General features: G+C 36.3%; 1 protein-coding gene across 6 annotated transcripts in view; it reads right to left on the bottom strand.

Moving 5' to 3' along the window:
- Positions 1-25,229, bottom strand: part of klhl13 (kelch-like family member 13) — a 91,845-nt gene that overhangs the window by 10,151 nt on the left and 56,465 nt on the right. For all 6 annotated transcript variants that reach the window (XM_056458152.1, XM_056458154.1, XM_056458153.1 and 3 more), the window contains 4 exons: positions 19,660-19,804; positions 12,842-12,974; positions 7,569-7,765; positions 6,691-7,486 (listed from right to left, as the gene is read on the bottom strand). In XM_056458152.1, the coding sequence (XP_056314127.1) occupies positions 6,691-7,486; positions 7,569-7,765; positions 12,842-12,974; positions 19,660-19,804 (1,271 nt within the window). The remainder of the gene's footprint in view (positions 1-6,690; positions 7,487-7,568; positions 7,766-12,841; positions 12,975-19,659; positions 19,805-25,229) is intronic.

The following is a 25,229-nucleotide window of genomic DNA, read 5'->3' as shown; positions in this document are numbered from 1 at the left end:
CGTTCATACAAGCATAGCTGCTAAAATAATAACTATGAAGCAAACCATGCCAAAGGCAGGAGACTTTTTTTTTTTAAAGCCACCGAGAGGGGCTGCATGAATATGTCTCCAGCAAACTGACATAAATCCTATCTACTGTTACTATTCTCTGCTGAAAGCTCTTTTTGCTCCAAATGGCAATTCGTTTTTGAGTTTCACGGTTACTCCATCCATGCGCATCACTAATGATTCCTCACTCATCTGCCATTTTCCACCCTGACTTCTGTAGAGTGATCTAATTTCATTTGTAATGAGTATCATATATTGACGTGCCTGAACAATTAGAGGTTAAAAAAAAGATGCGATATCACTTATGGAAAAGCATTTGCATTCAAGTGTAAATAATTGCAATAAACAAATAAATATCAAATGACAAAAACAAACAGACTTTAGTTACAACGGCAAAAACCATTTAAAATAAAAAAGTAACTAAAAAACGATGTTTTGGGCACTTATTTATATTCAGTTTAGCAAAAAATAGTTTTAAATCGCATGTTTTAGAAAGTGATAAAATCTTATAAGAACTATAAAGCACGTTTTTTTGAAAACATGAGCAAATGCATGGGTATTATGTGTTCAGACTATATTCACCTTATTTGTCATTATTGTTGAGAAAGTAGCAATGAATAGCTAAAGTAGATCTTTTTCGGTAGCAAATCTTCCTAACTAGGGCTGCGCAATATTGGAAAAATCTGACATTGTGATATTTTGTTTTGCTGCCATATATATTGCGACATTAAAACAATTTCAACAGAGGGCTTGAATAGCTCTATTTGTAAAAAATCTTTCATTTAGATTGGTTGGGTTGATTTTGTAAGGGTGTGAATCATGTTTAAAAATAAAATTGCAAGAATTATTACAATAGAGCAAAGAAAAACATAAATAAACAATTCTTTATGGTTTTTTTGAGAGTCAAACAGGATTCAGAAATTTAGTAATGTAAAATAACACTGTATAGTCTTCATTAATAAATCAGTAATTTTTTTTCTTAAATAAAGTTGCAAAGGTTTTACGTTATTGTGCCTGAATGCTTTACACTTTCTTGAAATGCCTTTAAAGCACATGCAAAGTTTCACTCTGTTATGGTTTTACGTTACAATGACTCCACAAATATCATGTATACTCAATTGTTGGTTGACTACAATCCCAACTTAACATTGCATATCCGACGATGTGACTATTGCGGACACACACGTTGCGATATTGATGCCAAAACAATATATTGTGCAGCCCTGTTCCAAACATTTTTTTTCTGTCGTGTGCTTGTTACATGTGGCCTTTGTTTTAGGCCAGTTTGTTTTGATTTTGTTTCTAAAGGCCGGGACACACCAAGCCGATGGTCGGCCATAGGAAAGTGTTGGTCCGCTTGTTTGTGTTTTGTCTTTGCACATTTTATCTTCTCGTTTCCCTTTGTGGAATGTGAAAACAGACTACTCCCCCCTGCAGGTGTGGAAAGACATGGCCTTTAAGCAGGAGCAGAGAGCGCGTTCTAGTATTAGTCCACTTGTTTGGTGTGTTCACGCACAACTTTTTGGTCCAACGGGACCAGACACGAGCTGACAACACAGTTGGTTTTCATCAGTTTGGTGTGCCCTGGCCCTAACACTTACAGAATAAATACATACTTTAATGACTAAAAAGCATGAGAAAGCCATAAAGAAATCTATTCAAGTGGAGGAACTATGACGTCACCTTGTAGGCTAATCGGCTGCTAGCATAGCAAAACTGCTTCCCTCGATAAAATCCCCATAGGATTTTCCCATAGACTTTTTAAAGATTGCAAATAATAAGCTCTGTGTTCAAACACAGTTCATTACACGTACACGTTTTGTCCAGCCGCATAATCCTCACACGAAAATACAACTTTTAGCACTTTTGGATCTTAACTGCAAACGTAAGAATTGAAAAGCTAACATTAGGCTAAAAACGGACTACACTGCCCTCGGGGCGCTCGCCTGTGACGTCACCACCACCCTGCTACAGACAACTTTTCAAGCTCATTATTAGAAATATGGCCCATGACAAAGAGTTAATCTCTCTGTTTTATTATATTATAATCCACGTTATATATTATAAACAAATAAATACACAAAAACACATAGACCTACGTGCCTTTTGGATCGTTTTTACGTGGGAAATACATCCGTTTTGCTTTATGATTGTTTTAAAAGTTTTAAAACTGTATGTATAAATGTGCCTACATAGTATTATCATAAGACATATTTAAATAAGTGTCTAACTTGCGTGTGCACAGCCTGCTTACCTTAGTAATAGACGACAGAAATGAGGCGCGAGGGACAAACCTATCAAATGCCTGCAAGTTCCATGATGGATCGAGAACAACATTTAACATTCTTTTTATGTCACAAAGTACAGCGAAAAGCAGCCCATAGTCATGTCTGCTATAAATTTTAAGGAGGAGTGTAAATATTGCAGTTAAACGTGTTCAGATGAAGAAAAAACTGACAAAAAAAATCCCTTGATCATGTTAAAATGACAGTTAATATGCTTGTATTTTTACACATTTATTCACACGTTTGCATTACTGAGAGCAGGGAAGAGATAGACTGCACTGGTGAGCTGTATCTTCATAAAATCGTTTCATTAAAATAAAGGATCAACAAATTAATCTGTCTTTACAAGTGAAGGAATTATCTACACACAATATGAATTCCCAATTAGAAAAACACTACAAACTATAAAATACTATTCATGAAAATACTTAAATAACAGACAAATGCAAATGCCCAACACAAGCGGGCTGCGCTCCAGCCCAGTTCAGCTCGATGACGTATAATGTCTCCGACACCGCCTGTAGTCCAGTTTAGCAACTTGATAGCAACCGTTTTTTTTAAAGAAGCGTAACCGATTTAATAAATCAAGAGTGTGATGTAACTGCTGTGTTTTATGTCGTAGAATAAAACGTGAAAGTATCTTGAGTTTGTGTTAGCCACAAACCTTATTTATGATTTAACTGAAATCCCATTGAAAAAACCCTTTGACTTTGGGATGAGGGAACCGGAACTGCTAAAATGCTAACTCGCTTCCGGGTTTTTGCATACAAATTGACGTCATAGTTCATCCACTCTATTCATGGCAAATAATGTAAATATTTATATTTATATTTCATGTTTGGATTTTACAGATATGGTAAAAATATATTCGTTTTGAATCATCAAAATTACAAATATGCAAATATATGATCAAATATATTAACTATAATTTTCCATACAGTATATGTTCATATTTGGTCATATATTAGGTTTCGGTATGACCCCAAAACAGACATTTAATCGTCAATGCACCGAATCAGACAATTATTTCATAATCATAATTATTTCTTAGACAATTAATAGCCAGATTTTTATAATCATGACAGACCTATTTTAGGCATGCTCAAGTACTTCACAACCAAAACAACAATCCAAATTGACACTGCCACCTACTGGCCTAGCATGTATAACACAACATTTTTTAGTATGGCTGCACGAAATTGAAAAACACTGACATATTTTGTTTTCTGAGATATAAACTAATAATTGAAATATGAATTTAATTTCACCAGATGACTTGAATAGGTATGGGACGATAACAGGTTTCAAGGTAAACCATGGTTTGGGAAAATCAAGGTTTTATAACTGCAAACAATTTCTGTTATACCGTTCCTAAGGTGTATGTAATTTGTTTTTCTGACCATTTCATTAAGTTCATCAAGTTGTAATGAAATCTGTGTTTTTAAAACAAATGAAGATAGCAGTGATTTATTTAAATTGTTTAACCTGACATGTTTAAAATAAAAAAAGCCAAAATATTTCAAATGTTTCTTAAAATAAAATATATTGTGTTCAAAGGGGTAAAAAGTTGTTGTTTTTTTACCAGGCATTTTAAAAGTAAGTAATCACAACAGTGTGAACCTGTAAAACTGTGATATTTTTATCCAAGGTAATCATATCATCAGAATCTAATACTGGCCCATGCCTAGACTTGAATATCTCTATTTAGAAAGAATTTACAAAGTTTAATTGATAGGATGCAGAGTAGGAGTGAAATCCATAAAATTTAATAAAATTATTACAATCATCAGTAAATGCAATAGAGAAAAAAATACACATAAAATAAATCGTGCTTTATGTTTTTCTGGAGATTCGATATTCAAGTTTAGAAAATAAAGAATCCCATTATCTGTAAAATAAAACTGTATAGTCTTCATTACATGAATAATTCAATTCAATTAATTTATGTTAAACACTACAAATGTTATAATTCTTGTGCCTGAATAGCCTGAAGTGCTTACACAGACACAGACCTTAAAACATGTGTACATTTGAATGAACTTTCACTCTATTATTAATGAACTTTCCAATGACGTGTCCTGAACTCTGGTGCCCGATAAACTATAATACAGACTAAACATTCTATATCTGCGATGTGACCATTGCAGATGCACACATTGTGATGTCAATGCTGAAACAATGTTTATGTAGCCCTAATTTTTATTATTTTTTGCAGATTTATGGGAATAGGAATTGTTTCAAGAAAGCAAAACCTTTCTGCTTTAAAGTACTGCATGCCATCAATTCCTCCTATTAGATTAAAAGGACAGTTCACCCAAAAATGGAAATTCATCATTTACACACCATTTACTTTTTCCAAACCTGTTTGACTTAATAACCTTTGTTAAACACAAAAGAAGACATTTTGGAGAACAAGTCACCTTTGATTTCCATAGTATTTGTTTATTCTACTATGGATGGCAATGGTTACAGTAGTTCAGCTTTCTTCAAAATAGCTTCTTCAGCATTCAACAGAAGAAAAACAAACTCATAAAGGTTCATTTTCATTCTTAGGTGAACACTCTCTTTAAGGAGTCCTGATTAACCAACTGTTCATGCTAAATTATTGTCGCCATGACATGGAAATTCACCCCAGCCACTTCATAAATGTATCTTTTTGATTAGATTGTGAACAGTTCATCCATGCACATGTTTCCTTTTCTTTTTAAAATTCAATTTGTCATTTTTCATCAAAATGTCATAATCTTTCTGTGACATTTGCCAGACTCCTGAAACATTCAGATCTGCCTCTATGTAATCAACAACCAGCCAACAAAACCAAATACAAAGCAAGTCTTTTTCAAAAATCCACTTCAGATGGATGTCTCAATATATGATCTGCCATTACTTATGCTACACTGCAACTTCCCATTTTAGCGTTATGCTCTCAGTATTCAATTCACAAGACTAAAACATAATGGGTCAATGCAAAACATGTTCTACCTGATGGCATATTAACAAGTATTGAATTTTGTCTGTGTTGCATTTTTTAACCCTGCATATTTTAGAGCCCAAATCTATGGGAGGGAAAGTCAAGCAACCCATCCACGTTTCACAGCCTACACTGAAAACAAATTATTCAAAGATGATTCCTTAGATTTACATTTTTTAAAGGTAAGTGACTGTAAACAATTTATTTGGGTTGAATTTAAACAAACAAATTAAGTTGAACTTTACTAAAATTTTATTTGTTTGTTTAAATTCAACAAATATGAATTGTTTGCAACAGTTTTGCAGGCAACAGTTTTTTTCAGTTTACCTAGCTGAGAGCCACTGACACTATTAAAAACACCCTATAGGGGGCAGCACTGCTAACAAACCAACTTGCAGGATCTTCAGGACTAAATCAAATCTTTCTATAATCTACAAAATACCAAGACATTTGTTAGCATGTTAAAACAAATGTAAAATTTGAGGCAGGGGTATCCACATACAGTTAGTACTCAACTTAAATGCAAAGATTCCCCATAAGTCATTTACTCACCCTGGTCATATGACCTTTTAATGTTATATGACCTATAGGAAATAAAAATTACTGCTCATTCATCCATATAATGGCAGTAAATAACAACAAGACTTTAATACGTTTTTTAGTATTTAAGTGTCTCAAAGACTAATGGTCGGGGTCAGAATTTTATGTCAAATGGCACATTAAAATTTTGGTTTGTTTTTACCGTATCCCATCATATCGACTTTATTATTTACGCACAATCAGGTACAGCCATTGGAATCTTATTGGTTCATATTGGGAGACTTCCGGTTTCATGCACTTGATTTTCAGTGGTAAGTAACAGCTTGTTATGGTGTGTGATGCTGCAAAGTAGAATTTTCTTATTGTATTATTTACATTTTTGTATTGGCATAAACACAACTGTTTGTAGAGCAAGTTGTTTGATCGTTTACTGCCATTTATTATTCCTAGTCATTTAGCCATAGGCAAATGAATAGAAAGTTCTAAAACAATCACAAAAACAAGCTTACTTCTATACTGTCCCCAAACATTTGAAACATATGACATTTTTGTATGGGACCATTCTTTGATACTTTTGCATCTTTACTAATAAAGATTAGCACTGGTTCCTATTCAATAATCACAAGCAAGCTCAAATTGGATGTTAAAATTTCTCCTTTTGTTGTTTTAAAACATAAAGAAGGGAATATGGTGTTAAAACAACACCAGGGTGAGTAAATGAGGGCTTAATTTTGGGTGAACCTCCCCTTTAATGTTATATTTACAAAACATGTCAGCAATTGAAGCACAGCATGTCTCTTAGAAATCTGTTCCCTGCTGTGCCACTAAAATCCCTTCCTGACTCACCCAGTTCTCCTGCGGCGTTCCTCCCGCCCACAGCGTATAGATATCCTTTGAGAGCACTCAGATGAAAGAAGGTCCTCTTCTCATTTAGACATGCCACCTGAATCCACTTGTTATACCTGGGGTCATAGCGAAACACGGTATCCACTGCTGTTTTACCTTTCGTGTCATAGTTACTCTGTCCACCGACCACATACAAAAAGTTCCCGATCACTGCGATGCCATGCTGGTAGCGCGGGGCATCCATGGGTGCCAGTGCTTTCCATTCATGTGCTTTCTCGTCAAAAAGTCGCAGCTCTTTGCTAACAACCAGCTGTTGCCGTAGCACGCCCCCTAGCGTCACTAAATGGGTATTGTCCGAACGGATCGCAGTCCGTTCCGACTGCATCACCGGCTGCATGTATGGCATCATCTGGTAGTTGCTGGCTTCTAATAAAAGATTAACACAAGTATTATCCGTACGCATGAAATCGACAGTCTGTACGTGGTTTATAAGTTCCGTCGGACTCATCAGAGGAAATCGAATATTGCGCATTAGCTTGGCGGCGTATTCCATGCGGCCTTCTTCATAGCGTAACCAGCGGCACGCTGATTTAAACAGGTCCAATTCGCTGCAGTGTTTTAGACTGTTAGAGGAGAGAACAAATGCTAGACGCTCGAACGGAAGTTTGACAAACTCGCCAGTCCCGAGCAGGGAGGGAAAATTCTTCAGGATGAAGTTGTTGACGTATTTGTCCACTTCAGTGAGGTTGTAAGTATTGGCGATGCGTCCCACCTCCACACAGTTGTCCAAAGACACCTAAGACAGAGGACGAACTTTGCGTTAGTGCTGCAAAACACATCCTAGAGTTAAAGTGCTCTCATTTGAAACTGTGTCCTACCCCAGAAATGAGAAAGACTTTGCAGAAGTCAAGGACAGGCAGGATCTGGAGAAAGCTAGCAGCCTCAAGGGTGTCCTGAAGATTCTCCATGTTGAGAGAGAGTTTGGCGGTGTAAATGAAGTCTATAATCTTCTTTAGCCCTATTCGATTCACACCATGCAGCTTTATACACATCAAATCCTGCTCTTTCATTCCACCTGAGGAAACAAAAAAAGGAAAAGAGAGAGATGAGACGACAGAGGGAGGAGATGAAAGCCAGAGGAAATCAGTGCAAGGAAATATTCAGACAAAACAGATATAAAATAGGGGAAAAGTGCCGATAAAGGGAATGGGGAAGAAAAGAACAGGGGAGGGATTGGTGAAAAAACCGTTGCAAACGAGCGGATCAAAGGCAGAGGGGAGAGTGACAGAAACAATAAGGAGAACGAGAGAAAGAGGAAAAGAGAGAGGAGATAAGTGAGTCTTACTGCAAGCTGTCACCAATTCTCTTTACCATGATAATGAGCCACTTATTCAAGAGCCACGTTTGAAATAAATCAAACCACTTTCATTAATTCAGATGCGTTTTCGCAACTATACGGAGATGGAGAAAGAGAGACGGAAGAAGAGAGAGCAAAAAGGATAAGTAGAACACAAGGGGAGAATGAAAGCAAGTAAAACAGACAGCAATTATGAGAGTCTTGCAATGCTGAAATGCTCATGACACACACAGACACACAGGACTTTATGAATACCAGTGACCCATTAAATGATCAACGGAGACAGTACATTTCTCAGCTAAGAAATTAGCTTTTTCCTGTAGAATTCTGCATTTGACCTGACACAATCTCAGTCAACCTGAAAACATGTAACCATTACTGTTTAACGTTAAAAGGGAACTGAGTTTTGGGAATGTTAAATGTGATGGGCACTGCAAACTGATGCACAAAAACTGATATGGAAGAGCTTCCTTTAGTTCATTTATTCATTTTCCTTCGGCTTTGTCCCTTTATTTATCTGGGGTCACCACAGAGGAATAAACCGTCAACTTATCCAGCATATGTTTTACACTGCGGATGCTCTTCCAGCTGCAACCCAACACTGGGAAACACCCATACACTCTCACTACGGCCAATTTAGCTTATTCAATTCACTTATACCGCATGTCTTTGGATTATGGGGGAAACCGGAGCACCAAGAGAAAACCCACGCAAACTTAGGACTTGAACCAGCAACCTTCTTGCCACTTCAGCCACTGTACCCTTACTTGAGTTTTTCATTCATTCATTCATTTTCTTTTCGGCTTAGTCCCTTTATTAACCCGCGGTCGCCACAGCGGAATCAACCGCCAACTTATCCAGTAAATGTTTTACGCAGCGGATGCCCTTCCAGCTACAACCCATCTGTGGGAAACCTCCATTCACACTCATACACTATGGACAATTTAGCCTACCCAATTCACCTGTACCACATGTCTTTGCAATGTGGGGGAAACCGGAGAACCCGGAGGAAACCCACGCGAAGACAGGGAGAACATGCAAACTCCACACAGAAACGCCAACTGACCCAGCCAAGGCTTGAACCAGCGTCCTTCTTGCTGTGAGGGGACAGCACTACCTACTGCACCACTCCGTCGCCTACTTGAGTTTTTATTTAATAATAACAATATAAAAGCTAAAACTGTATATTTTATTATAATAGCGTTATGAACAAATTCAGGTATCTATGATCTGTGACAGGGAAGCTTGGTTTATCTTACAGTTGCAGCTACTGTTAATTTTTAATGCAGTGCTGATCTCTTTTTGATAAAATTTTCAATAGACCTTTGTATTTCAATTTAATATCTTGAAGTTCTCTTTAACATCCTCAGTGAGCATTTACATTCAGTAGGAACAACAATGATCAAAATATAGAGAGTAGACATAAAAGTGCATATAAAACTAAAATGATGTGCAAGAGCTCAGGAGCTTTCATGCAAGTTTCAAATTTTCTTATTATCAATACTGAAAACAATAATGTTTTGTGGAAACCATGATAAGCATTTTCAGGATTTTTAGTTCAGAATGTTCAAACATTTTTTTATAAAGTTACAATTGCCTTTGCTGAATGAACGATATAAAAATGATAGTTTGTTGTACTGTTGTCAGTTAACCTCTGTTATTTGGTACAATTGCATTCATACCAGAAGTGAACAGGACCAGAGTTTACGTGAATTGTACCTCAGACCACCTCTTTCAGGCAGACTCGGGTACAGTTCATAGATGCGAGTTCAGAAGACAGCGTTCACACTAGCTAAACGTACCGAACTCTGATGTCAAAAGAACCCGGGTGCAGACCAAAAGTGCTAGTGTGAAAGCACACTTAATGGATTAATTTAATTAATGGGTAGGTTCACCTAAAAACTCTTTGCCGTTACGTTGTTAAAATAAACCCTCAAATTTAAATATTTTAGATGAAAATCTGAGAGCTCCCTCATCCTCCATAGACCAAAATAATACAGAAAAACATCCTCAAAACATAACACATCCCTTCAGCCGTTTAAGCTGAATATTATCAAGCTATGGAAATATGCTCTTATGAATGCGTGCCCTATACTGACACTGAGGAAAAGAAACTGTAGAATAAAGTCACTATTTTTGCTTTATGCACAAACAGAAGCAGTGTTTCCTCTAGGATTTTTTCCAGCTGTGGCGGCAGGCCTTTTTTTTTTTTACACAGATCTGCCAACTACCTGTGGCGTTATTTCAATGACAAATGTCGTGAGCGCAGTCTTAGAAGTCGAGATTACATTTATGTAATAGCCTACACCAAGCGAATCTCTTTGCTTGCGCGCCAATTTCTTCTGCTCATGCACAAAACATCTTGAACGCCCCCTAAAATATAAGCCGCTTAAAGAGCATGCAGATCTTCTTATGCGCTCTCAAATAAACGCAGGTGAAGTGCAATTTAGTGCGTTTATGTAACGAGTCTCCAGCATTTATTAGATTTGCTAGGAATATTTATGAATGTGTCCAATAGACCTACAGAGCGATATTAATGCGTCCTGAAGTAAAGTGAAACAGCTATACGTCGTGTTTGCTGGGTCTCACGCATCACGCACCTGTCAGTCAGTCAGTCAGTCAGCAAGTAACCTTAAAGGGTTAAATAAATGACGCAGAGCACTACTACGGTAACAGAAAAGTTCGCGCTGTTATAATTCACTTACCTTTTAATGCGTTTTGGTGCGATTATCACCCGCTATTAAAAAAATTAAATGTTTTGAATGAGAAGCTGTAACGTAGCCGTGGCGGGATGAATTTTGGCGTGGCGCCCCGCCATGGAAGAATGAATGTAGCAGAAACTATGCAGAAGTATTCCCGTAGCTTGACAATAATCCAATAGAAGGCACAGAAGGAATGTAGTCTGTTTTGAGGATTTTTTTTTTTATTATTGGTATTTTTCAGGACTGTGAACCTCTTGTGACCATTGCAGTCTATAGAGGGTGAGTGAGCTCTAAAATATCTTCATTTGAGTTCTGAATATAAACGAAGGACTTTTAAATGACATAAATGGCAGGTAATTAATAACATTATTTTCATTTTTGGATGAACTAACCCTTTAAACGTTTGGCTAATATTTAATTATAATCGTATGACTTATATTTAAATCAGGTTTTAATTAGCAAACAAAACTATACAGTGATGAAGTGAATATTTCCTTTCATAACGCCATGATTTAAAAAACACACTCTGAATTCAGAAACAAGATCCATAGATGAATTGATTTTCCCCCAGCTCTAGTTGCGAAATGGTGTAAGCCTGCAGAAAGACTATTCCCCGTACGCGCTGCTCTTTCATAATTGTTTAAGTGCTCTCTCATAATAGTTTTTGTGTTAAAAACTCATCCAGGGGTTGGCAGTATGCTGTATTAAATGGCATAATTATTTAGGGAATAGCTGAACTCAATTCAAATAATGAAATGAAGTCCTTTTCATTGAAAAGATAATCTCTGAACAAGCTTTCCCAAATAACCCTGAGCATATCCCTTGCTGTCTTATCTTTTTTCACCTCACTGGCTTTGTTCTTTCTTCCCAAGAAGCAAGAGTGTTTCTGAGAGAGACGGGAAGGGAGGGGGAAGAACGGACGGAGAATCAAGAACATTTGGAGCTCTGAGCGAAAGTCTCCGGTTTAACTAAATGACACTGACATGCTACTGATTTTTACATGATTAACATAAGTAGATTTTAGGAGACATTGGTAAGCACAAACAAAACCTAGTTTTGATGATCTTACAGTAAAGTTCAAAACATTTCATGAGGAAATGTTTTTCAAGAAAATGCAGGAAAAAAATATTTTAGGCTTTTCATAGTTTTCATAGTCAAGTAAACATCCAAAGTACTCCTTTAAGTGTTTCTTTTCTTGCACTTAATCAATTTGACAAAGATTTCCGTTACAATACAACCTGTTTTCATACACCCTATCATACACTCAGCGCAATAAGGCGCAAGACAAGTTTGGCGCAATTTGTTGCTATTTTCAGACCAGCGCAACTGTCATTTTCACAATTTGCGCCACGTTGTTTAAATAGCTTTTTAAATGTTTAAATGGGTGTTGCGGTCTAAAAAGTAGGTGTGTTAAGGCGCATTGTTGATGCGTTGCTATTTTGAGGAACTGAAATAGACCATGCCACTGACCAACTGAAAGCTGGTCTAAAGTCCAGCACAGAGCAGGTTAGTTATGTGCCTTTGCAGGTCCAAAATGCATACACATTGCTTAATACACACAGGATGTATAGCAACACACAAATATCTTTACATATGAAAAAATAAAGGATTAAAATATTAAAGAAATCCTTATTTTCTACAAAAACATAAAAACCACAACCTCCTTCATCTCGGGTTTTTTTTCCAGTTTATTCATGATCATTAGCATTTATATTAGGTTATTATAATTAGCAGTATATGAATTTACTTTTTGATGGAAGTACATAGTAGTAAAGGCCACATAATATAAAGTATTAGGATATAAGAATGCTTCATTTGCATATGTATACACAACATTTAAAAAAAGCTTGCAATGCAAAAAAAAGAAATGTCTGCCATTCTTATTATAATCAATAAACTATGGAGGTATAATGACAACCATTACAAATTTCCCTTATTCACTTGTCAATGTCTCGTCTTAACTACAATCTCTTTTCTCCTTCACTTCTGTCAATCTTTGACCTTTCGGTCCAAAAAAGCCCACATTCTCCTGCCTTAATCCCTTCTTCACCTCACCTAATCCTTTGTTATCCCGTGGCGTGCTCTCGCTCACCTGTAAACATGGCTTTAAAGTAGTCGCTGGAGGAGGCCATCATGGCTCGGTGAACAGGAAACGCCTCATCCCCGTCTCCCGCCACCAACGTGACATCACACAGCAGGCCCTCTATCCTCAACTGGTCAAAACCCTGAGACACAGAGAGAACGGGAAAAAATAAAGCACAGAGAAAAAGAGAGAATTTTTGTAATGCACTTAATGAATTCACCGAGGAGAAGAAAGAGTGCACAAAACAAAACCGCTAAAACTCTAAACATCTGTTGTTATCACCCAGGAAATCAGTCTGTGAATGTTAAGGAGCTGTATCATTACTATGCGTCCCATGAGCGTCATTTCTGAATAAAAGATTGCGGGGTTAATTAACGAACAGGAGGTCAGAAGCATGAGGGGACTGAAGCAGAGATGGACTCCCAGAGCTGAGACCAGCCATAATTAACAGGACAGAGGCATCGTCCACTCACTCATTTACACACACACTCACAGTCAGCCTCAATCCACTAGCATGTGCTGAAGCAAACGCCAGGCGTGTGTGAGAGGACATGAAATAAGGCACAATCCAATCAGTGATACACTTACTGAAATTAAACACAAGCTTGTACTGCAGCCCCTGGGATGAATTTTTTTTACAGATGTGCCACACGGAAGAGTCGACTGGCCTCATAACATCAGCGTCTGATGCAAAATCTACATCTAAAGAGATGGCTTGAGATGTGCCTCTTTGTAAGTCGCTCAGGATAAAAGCGTCTGGTAAACGACTGAACGCAAAAATGCAAAAGATGACAACACTCAGGTTACGCTGCATTTAATGTGACAGCTAAAGTGTTTTGTGCTCAGGCATCTACACATACAAACACTGCGTGTGGGTGTGTGAAGGCTACATGAACATTAACGGCATGTAAACCAGTGGTAGTCAGACATAGGGTTTCTATGCAGTTCCAGAAAAGCCTAAAGGGCACCTATTTTATTCCTTTTTCAAGATTTAAGAGAAGATTTTTTGTGTCTCCAGCATGTGTCTGTAAAGTTTCAGCTCAAAACACACATCAGATTATTTATTATAGCTTTCAGAATATTGGAATTTTCTGCTCTCAACACAATGTAGCTGTTTTTGTTGCCTGTGCCTTTAATGCTAGTTCTCCCCACCCACCGTTCCCACGTGCCTGTTAGAGTGTGCCTCAATCTCTGCCTGGGCTGCATCAGATAAACAGCACAGTGACAGACATGAAGGAAGCAGATCTCATGTAACGTTTGTGAGAAATACTACAGTAAGAACTTTTCCAATGATTATTTGATGTATTTGTTGTGGAGTAATTCAAGCCTTTCTGCAACGATGAGTCACACACAATGTCATTACAAAGTTCACGCACGCACGCACGCACGCACGCACGCACGCACAAGCACACATTTACCTTTGCACTGTTTTTGCACTGTAAATGTGACAGGATACACGTTAATATCCACTGCTGTATGAATATCTCTTATGTTAAATGTATAAAATAAACCTGATTTAATGTCTACAGACTGGGATTGAAGTGTCTTCTTTTATAATCGTACTGACATGCGGCTGTGCTGATAAAGACGGTAAAATCCCTGTAATTCATTACAAACATGCACTGTTTTAAAAATGTTTTAAACTTGTAAAACTCAATTCTTGATCGCATTTGATGATGATTGATGGTCAGAGAGCTGAACAGACCTTTTAATCCCAGTTGCTTTGTGCACGTCCTATATTGTTGATATGATTATACATGTTACTACGGAGACATGTTAATATGCGGCTGTCAATCAATTCGGTGAGCGGGAAAACCACATCCGTTGCGGATGGCCTCAAAATTAGAGGGATTTGAAACCTTTTTTAACATCAGGAAATTAAAAAAAAAAGTAAGAGACTTATTGTCTTTATATCACTCCAATATGACTATGGACACACTATAACTACACACAGTTCTGTCTAAACAGCTTCAAAAAGATGATTTTCATCATAGGTGTCCTTTAAATTGATGTATTTGAGGTTCGCTAAAACAACTAAATCTCAAGATGCAAGTTCATCCCGTTGTCATGAAAAATCTGGATATATAGCAAGATCTTGATTTGGAAATTAGTATAAAGTCGGGCCATCAATAAAACAAATACTTGATAATTTGTTATCTCAAGTTTTAAAATATTTTATTGTGACGAAAATTGCAGAGAAATAGGGTTTTTTTGTGTAAAACATGCCTGTAATCTCAAATGACTAGAAATATCAGATCGTGAATTTCTTAATAATAATAATAATAATAATAATAGTAATAATATTAACAATGTGCAAATACTGAAGAAACAGTTCTATTGGGACAGATTAGTTTAATTATGAAATGTTATTATACTAACTATATTTTTGCAAATAAATATTGCTATTCTAGGTACAATTTTCAAAAGTAGCCCTTTCTTTACATCAGATTTATCAGAAATACAGTCAGAGGCCTTTGAACATTGTTGAGAACCACTGACCACATTACTACAAATGCATGATAATAATAATATTAATTAATAATAATAATATTATTGTTAAGAACATTAAATAGGGCTATGTGAAAAGCTTAATTGTGTACAACTGGGTAGCCAAGAAACTGAAAAATAAATAAGTATATACATTCCATGGGGGAACTCATTATATAATGATTTCATAATATTATTTTTATGCATATTCTTTAAAAATAAAATGGATATGCAACACAAATCATATGCTAAAACACACAGTAAAACCTCTCATTCAGTGTGTGCTCTGTGTATGAGGCGGTAGAGAGCCTGGGGATAAACATCCAATCAAATTAACAGAGTACTGTTTCCCAACAAACCATTGGAATCAAATCACTTTTCCAGCGGTTAGTGATATTATAGAGAGATGCGGCTGCTGTGCTTTAGGACACATGTGACAGATTTAAACAGACATGATAAGCAGCCGTCACTTAATAGCTTTCATCTTCAGCACTGGCAATATGTGGTCATAATATTGTTATCACCCGTTAAATGCGTGTAACAATGTCTGAGGGTCATTTACAGTGAGTACTATAAAATTAAGTTATGAATCTTCAGTACTTTTAGTAATCTAAACTGTTTTAATTTACATTAGTCATGTGATGAATGTATCAGAGTTTATATTTTGCTTTACCAAACTGAATCGAACCAAATTAACCTTAATCTGAATTTGACATGCAAATGTAGTTCACAGTCTGCTTGGTCTCACAGCAGGAGCTGGTTTCAGCTGAATGCAGATCAGCTGATTAATGACAGCTGTCAATGACATTTTGACAGGAATCAATAGAGTGACCTCACAGTGTCAATGTTAATTGTCAGTGCTGGAGACATAAAGTGATCATGTAATGTTTTAATGTGTCTGTGCGTGAGCATATAGACTTTGAAACTGTTCAAAAGTTTATGGTCGGTAAGATTTTTAAGTGCTTTTAAGAAGTCTCACCAAGGCTGCACTTAAATTCACTCAAAATACAGCAAAACAAGTTCAAACGAGCAAGTTTTATTAGAAAGGTTTCATTAACTAGCTTCATGAAAGTAAACTTAACACTTATTACAGACCTTTTCAGACCAATTAAAGTAAAGCAAGCAGAGGATATTTGTAGTTTGTGTACCTTATCATTTTTAAATTACATTTTCTGCTTAAGAGTAGGCATGGGACAATTACCGTTTTCAAGGTATGGCGTGGGTTGGAAAAATCAAGGTTTTAAAACCGCCAAATTCTGTAATACCGTTCCTAAGGTATGTGTAATATTTTCTATTTAACTTTTTTTTTTTTTTGGATTTTTAGGAAAACAGCATCTCCAGCAGAAAAAATATCCAAAGATGCCGTCTTAAATTTTAAGGAAATCAGTTTTTGAAACAAATGTAGACAGCAGAATCAACGATTCATTTGAATTATTTAGCCTGACATGTTTACGGTTTCAAAATATTTTAATTCTTTAAAAAAACTAAAATATATTGTTTTTAAAGGGGAAAAAAGTTTTTGTAAAAAGAACATATTTTAGAGCAGTGAGCACAATACCGTGAAACTGTGATATTTTTATCCAAGGTTATCATCCCGTCAGATTCTTATACCGGCCCATGCCTACTTAAGAGGTGAATAAACTGTTTCCGATGATGAGAATACTGAAATAACATTTGCTGTGAAACATGTATTGCTCTCTGATGTGTCAAGTTACAGTATGGAGACGCCTCAAAAAGGCATACCAACCAGATTGTTGCATGCCCAGTTTGGAGCATGATTGTGGATGGTTTGGGTTGCAATATCATGGCAATGCCTAGGCCCGATACTTGTGATAGATGGGCGTGTCAGTGTCAAGGACTACCAACCATTCTGGAAGACCATGTGCACCCAATGGTTCAAACACTGTATCCTGAAGGCGATGCTGTGTATCAGGATGATAGTGCATCAATACACACAGCAAGACTGCTGATAGTGGTTTCATGAACATGAAAGTAAAGTTGAACATCTCCCATGGCCTGCACAGTGCCCAGATCTAATGGCTCGTTTCCACTGACCGGTACGGTACGGTTTGGTTCGGTTTGGTACGGGTCACCTTTATCAGGCTTGCGTTTCCACTAACAAGGGTACCCTTTTGGTGGGCGTGGTGTATGACAGTTTCAGTCGACGTCATTCTCGCTTGAGGAAATGTCTACAATAAAGCTGTACAGGTCGCTCACATATCATATGAAAAGCACTTCTCACAAAACAGATGCTTCATACACATAAATGCTTGTGTATAAATGTTTATTAGTAATTTTTCAATGAACATGAGTTGATTATAACTGCAGATCAATGATAGTGCGAAACAGCCTACTGTAACGTCTATAATTATATTAAATAACTAAATAAATGAACATATATAGACACATACAGCCCCTTGCAGTCTCCGAAATGTTACCAACTACAGAAGAAATACACACAGCAGACATTTTCGTCCGTATTTAGGTTCAAAACAATACAAATTATAGCCTAGTCAGTGAAAACCTCTCATCTGTGTCTTCCGCAGCACACGTAGCCTCTGTTAGACAGTAATTCCGTCAATCTGAGTTCATAATAGTCCAAAATGTGAAGATAATAAAGTTAGTTATACATGGCATTTTGTTCATGTTTGCTGAAAAAATAATGTGCTCCTTTTTTTCCGGCTTCTCCTTTGTTTCTTCGCGCTTCACTCTCACGTTTGTCAGTGTCTGACAGGATCGGGTTTTAAAAGCACATCAATAATCAAGCGCACGTTATTATCATCAGCTCAAGAAGTTTGTTATTTCAGATATAATGTTAGACGCGCGGCGAACGCTAGCAAGAAAGCGAAACCGCTCGCGCCTCAGACTGCCTCGTAAAAAACTACGGGGCACAGGGTAAATCTGCTCTTCTTCTTGGCTTTGTGGCTGTTTATCAAGACGACGACAAGGTTTGTTTGAGCCCAGGTCGACCATGGCTCGTTATTATATGTATAAATTATTCCGCTGTAATGTCTCGGCTCGTCGGCTGTGTATTTCAAACATGGCGGGTTTTTTGTTTTCATTCTGGCTTGTTGCGTAAGCGAATGACGTATCTCTGTAAACCAATAGCGTTCAGCTGCGCGTCTAGCTCCGCCTTTTGGTACCCTTTCTCGTCTTTGGTACCCTTTCGAAAGGGTGCCGAAAAAGTGGTACGGTACGGTTCGGTACGCTTTTTGACAGTGGAAACGGCTATAAAAGCGTACCAAACCAAACTGTACCGTACCACTCAGTGGAAACGGGCCATAAATATTATTGAGCCACGTTCTGGTGTTTTGAAGGGCGAGTCAGGAAACATTTTCCTGCATCAGCATCACATAGTGACCTGGCCACTATTCTGCAAGAAGAATGTCTCAAAAGCCTTGTATCTGCACTCACAAGACAAATCGATGGCCACAAAAGGAGGCCCTACAGTTTAGGATTAAAATGAGAAGGACGTTTTAATGGCATGTATCTGTTCTTACTTTAAGAATAAACCAGCAAAATAGAATGTTTAAAATTGCATTTGAAATAAATGTTGAAATATTTCTAGAGGAAGATTAAAAGTTGAGGAAGATATCAACTTTTTGGTGCACAAACTCATTTAATGGCAAAACTTTACACATTTATTAGTTTCCGCTCAGACTGCAAACACTTTCAGCCTGATTTCCTCCAGTCAATAATAACGTTGGCAGCAAAACAGAATCCATACTGCTGTTAAGAACATAAACATTTAAAAAGTGGCAGATATGCATTAGTGCTTATATTAAACAGAACATTAAATCGCACAATAATGTGGACGCTAATATAATTATCATTCATTACACGTATCTTTATAGTTATTGTTTCTTAAGTGATCAAGCATTAATACTTCCTTAAATATGTCCAACAGTACAATTAATTACTTTTTAACATACAAATTTCCTCATTCGTCAGCGGGTTAAGTAAATATGAACAGACGCAAACACAAACAAAATGAAGCAGATGACCTTCATTTATTGATCTGTCTGCAACACATCACTGCAAATTCCAATTAAAATCTCACCTTTGATTCGCACTCAAACACCTGTCATCTGAGCTGCAGAAAGATGCTAATGAACGTCCTTCTGCACTTCATAAACACCTACCACCACCACCAATGATGATGACAATAATAAGACTATCGTGTACATGTGTGAGCTAAAGCATGAGTGCCAGCAACGGCAGCGATGACCTTCACGGTCTCGTCCAAACACACTCTCATGTGTGACACCATGCCGGATCGGCAGATGGTGACGCCCCACCTTGACGTTTAGTAAGTGACACATGTATTCACACACACTCACCTGTAAAACCACAGAACTGTGTGTGTTGCTGGTAAAGAAGCGTGTGTTTCCTGTCTTCGAGGCCTGCAAGTGGGAGGAGAGGCCCATTTCACTGCATCCCAGCGATACCTTCATCATCTGAGCATCATCATCCTCCACTAGTGATCTGTCCATAAAAGAAAGAGAAAAAGAGGGTGGAGGGTTAATATGCAGGTATAGGCTGAAAATGTTTGACTGAAAATGCAATATTTGTTCATTGGATGTGCAAAGTGCCTCCTGATTCTAAACAACAATTATGTTTGCTTTTTGTTCCAACTACTTATTTAAAATGTTCTGAAACAACACGATTCTTGAGATTTTTGGGTGGACAACTTAACCGTTTTATGTTAAATCCACTTATATTTGTAAAAACTAATAAGTTCAATTAATTCCTTGATGATTTTCTAATAGAAATCAACTGTGTGGAACCCAGCATTTTATACAGTGCAGTTATTAAATACACTACCTGACAAAAGTCTTGTCGTCTATCCAAGTTTTGGGAACAACAAATAATAACTTGACTTTTAGTTGATCATTTGGTATCAGAAGTGGCTTATATGAAAAGCAAAGACTTACACTTATTTTACCGAAATAAAATATGATCATGCCTTCATTTTGAAATATTTAATTAGGACAGTAAGGTCTGACTTTGCTTAGACAAAAGTCTTGTCATTGAACAGAAATAATGTCCAGTATAGAATATAAAGTCTTGGTACAGTGGGAAAAGAATTAATATTGTGTATGACTCCCATGAGCTTGGAGGACTGCATCCATACATCTCTGCAATGACTCAAATAACTTATTAATAAAGTCATCTGGAATGGTAAAGAAAGCGTTCTTGCAGGACTCCCAGAGCTTATCAAGAGTCTCTGGATTCATCTTCAATGCCTCCACCATCTTAACCCAGACATGCTCAATAATGTTCATGTCTGCTGACTGGGCTGGCCAATCCTGGAGCACCTTGACCATATTTGCTTTCAGGAACTTTGATGTGCTGAATAATTTGCCCTGTCTTGTGGTTTGTAATTTAATGGGCAGCACAAATGTCTTGATACCTCAGGCTCTTTATGTTGCCATCCACTCTGCAAATCTCTCGCACACCCCCATACTGAATGTAACCTCAAATTATGATTTTTTGTTCACCAAATGACTGATTTCTGTGATTCTGTGATTTTCTTGGGTCCATTCGGGTTACAATAGGTCTTCTGCAGTATTTGTGATGATTAGGATGCAGTTCAACACATGATTTATTGGAAAAATCTACCTTCTGCCACTTATCCAAATGACCAACTAGAAGTTATTATTTGTTTTTCATACAACTGGGATCAACAACAATACTTTTGTCAGGTAGTGTATAGTAACCAAAATGGTTGACTTTACTTAAAGTAATTATACTTGTTGCTTTTAAAGCTATTAATTTACTTTTTACTGAAAATTTTTTTTATTTAAAATTTACTCAAATTTACTAAATTTTTTATTAAGACAAGTCTACTTGTCACTTTTAAAACAATGGGTTTACTCACTTTTTAAAGTAAAGTAACTAATTGCTTTTTACGGTGCAGAAATCTAAAATACGAGAGAGAAAAAATACTACACAGACACAAATTTGCACAACTGACACAAAGCACTAGTAGACAAGTTTCCTAACACAGAGGTTTATTATAGTGAGATACAAGGCTATTAAAGTTAACGAAAAAACGAAAACTAAAATGTAAAATAATTGTCGTTAACTGAAACAAAAATAAAAACGAGTTTTTTAAAAAACTAGAACTAACTGAAACTATTGTGTACATCCAAAACTAACTGAAACTAACTAAAATTATAGCAAAAACCTCCTTCGTTTTCGTATTTCTCAATGTATTTAATACATAATCGTACTGTAAGTCTTTTAAAAGTAAATCTAATCCGCGCTACAGGTGTTTGACCCTTTCACACCTCAGAGTCTGTAATCCTGCTGCCATTGGTCAGAACGAGCCGGTTCTCCTCCAGTCAGTCCTTGCTGTTGCTCCCGCGACAAAAACAACGAGTGGACATGACAGTAGCATGGTGGCAGCATTACAGGCACTTAAAACTATTACTTTAACACATTTGTGCCCAATAATGGGTTTTATTTATACCAATAGGTGTAATGTTTTTAACCGGATCTTCTAAGTGAACCGGTTGAACTACTTCACCAAAACGAACTGAATCATTTGAAATGATTCGCGTCTCCAGTAAGCACTTATCCACTAACTACTTACATTTTAACAAGCCTAATATCCACCTCTGACTCAAAATAATCCAATACATACTCTCATTCAGTTATTAGAACAGTAACGTTACACTGAGGCCAAATTTGAAAGCGGTCAATTGATAATACTGCGCATGCGTGATTCAGTGAACCAAACACAAACAGTATATGAGCCTGCTGTGACTGAACTAAGCTTAAACAACAGCACCGCGGGTAAACCAAGGGCTTAAATGAGAGGATCTGGTGAAAAAAAAACGTTTTTCGTATTTTAAAACAGAGAATCGTAATGGAATTTAAATAAGGGAACCATGCTTCAGTTGGGTTGCAAAACTTTACATTAGATACCTTTACATTTTTCAGATTATGGTGATGTTTTAACTGATTGAAATTACACTTGCTGACTACTTCATTTTGGTATGTTGAGTCCAAACATCCGCGTTAAATATCTGAACTTCCCTTTACTACTGTTTAGCTAACCTCAGAGCAGCCTTGCATACATACTTAAGGCTGCTATATCTTATGGGCTGTTGTATTTGAAGTTGAGGATGGGTATGGTATTGGTAGACGATCATGTATTTGTTCATGTATAAATACAGGTTTCAAAAAAATGTATGGCCGAGTTTTTATTATTATACAATATTTATTCTATTGATTTTGAATCTTGCACCTAACAAATATCCTTATTTAGAAAAAACCTAAAACTAATAATAAAACTAATAAAAACTAAAACTCATTTTCAAAATATAGAAACTAATAAAAACTAGTAAATCTACCTCTAAAAACTGATTAAAAGTAACTGAATTTGAAAACAAAAAGTCAAAACGAAATAAAAACTAAAACTAATGAAAAATCCAAAACTATTATAACCTTGGTGAGATACACAACAGAAACGAGTCTCTCAGAAATAACAGCCTTCTAATTTAAAAGAAGCTAAAACTAATCTGGGAGAACTGTTGTTTTTCTGAGAGCCTAATAAGACAAGCAAACATTTTCTCATTCTGTTTGTCCATGTCAGCCATTTATAGGGCACATATATATATATAAAACATCATGGAAGCAAATTAAATTGGTTCCTTCAGATGTTGCGGTCAGCTAGTTTGGCCTTTTCCGAGCTCAACGGTAAAAGAGCAAACAGTCAGAACATTTTAAGATCAACCAGTGCTCTAAATAACCAAAAGATTAAATCAGACATGTCTTTATTCCTCGATTCTATGATGCTATGATGACTAAGAGTATATTTAAGAGTATATTTAATATATTTGTGACAAACAGCACAATGACAGCATCACATGTGTCAATGACAGCATCACATGCCAAGTTCAATGTTTAAGAAAAGCGGCGCAAGTCACAAAAATGCCACATTGTGACTTTGTTCCTCATATCTGTGACGAGAATAACATTTCACATGCAATTTTTGCAACACTGATTTAAAGTACTTCAACATATACATTTACTTTTGAACCCAAAGCGTTGAACTAAAGAAATTACACTAAATTGTTATACACCTATAATGTTACAAATTAGACTCGCATTTTGAATAAATTTTGCTTTTGCAACTTATATTCAAGGAAAAATATAACAGTAGCACAACTTTTTAACGGTTAAAATAAGAATTGTTTCTTTAGCATCAAATGATCATATTAGAGTGATTTCTGAAGGATCATGTCAAAAAAGAAAGAAGTTATTTAGTTAAATAGAAATCTGTTTATTTTATTGTAACATGGTTTCACAATCTCTTTGTTATTATTGTATTTTTGATTACATAAATGGAGTCTTGTTGAGTTTTAGAGAAAATGTACCAACCCTAAACATCTGAATGTAGTAAATTCATACACATATTTCAGAAATTAACATCTAAATCCTCTCTGGTGCAACTGTCTCCTTTAAGATGTCCTATAAATACATAAATAATGATCACTACTCAAAGGGCTGTATTAACAAACAATTGTTCTAAATGTCTAAGATCTGGTGAGTCATTGTGCCAAAACACACAATGAAAAGGAAAGAAACAGCCCCAGATGCTCTGTAAACTGAAAAGCACAAAGCAACGGATGGGCACAAGATGATTTCCAAACCAGTGAATATCCAGGTTAAACTGAGTGTAAGAAAAAAAGTGCTGGAGACCAAACAGAGACCAATGACAACTCTGTAGGAGTTACAAGCTTCAGTGCTTGCTCAGATGCTTCAGTAATCTCTGGTGCGTTCTGCCAGAATATGGAAGACAATGAAAGAAGAAAGTTCTGTGGTCTAATGAGACAAAAACATGATTCTGGATATCATATTAAAGGGCATACTAGGTATAAGCCATAAAAATGACTAACTGTCATGTAGTAGTTTAAGCATTATGCTCTGGGAGACCTCAAAATAAACTGAATCAGAATTGGTTTTATTTCTAAGTGTGCTTACACACACACAAGGAATTTGTTTTGGCTACAGAAGCTTCCAGTGTACATAAAATGACAAGTGACGACACGAAAATAAATATGAAAAAAAGACAACAAACATTAAACAGAGATGCAATTAGTCAAAAAGCTCTGGATGTTGAATTGTATGTACAGATTTGTTATAAATATACAAGTTATAAGGTGCTGTGAACAAATGCGTATGAGAAAGTATTGCATTCTCATTCGTACACAGCACCTTATAGCTTGTGTATTTATAACAAATCTGTACTAAACCAACGATAAACAACTTTAACTTCACCAGTCTAAAAGCTTCAAAAACAAAAGTCCATGTTGAGAATGGAGTAACGGTATGAATATTTCATATCATGATTATCACAGTAATCATGTTCAAATGTGCTGAAACTGTTAAAATATAAATGTCACACAACCTTAAGGCATTCCACCAAGTTTCACATCTGAAAATAAATAAACAATTTTGTGACAAATGACATTAACATCAATCCCTCTATACTTGTTTGTATTATTACATGTATATTGGTTTGTGTTTTTATAGATCTGTATTAAAAATTAAAAAAAACATACATATAAACGTTTATGTTTGTGACAAAACTGCAAAAAAGCGGTTTTATTAAAACCAAAAAGTATTGTGCGATTTGATGACAATTTCTAATTGTGATTTTTCTGACTTAGATGGACCCTTTCCACATTTCAAGTCATCATAGTTGGGAATGGGAGAGTTAAAATATATATGTTTTTACAATCCTATTTGCAAAAATAATAAAAGAAAAACTCAACGATAGTGTTATCGACTTTCTGTAAAGGAGAAAAATAGTGCGAGACTGATAAAAGCAGCCAGAAGAGAAAACGTCAAATTTACTGTCCTGCCCATAGGCGCTGCATTACAAACACCTCACAAA

This window comes from Danio aesculapii, chromosome 5 (genome assembly GCF_903798145.1).
Source record: "Danio aesculapii chromosome 5, fDanAes4.1, whole genome shotgun sequence".
Classification (NCBI taxonomy): Eukaryota; Metazoa; Chordata; class Actinopteri; order Cypriniformes; family Danionidae; genus Danio; species Danio aesculapii.
Note: the sequence above shows the minus strand (reverse complement) of the source record. Positions and strands in the feature narration are given on the sequence as shown.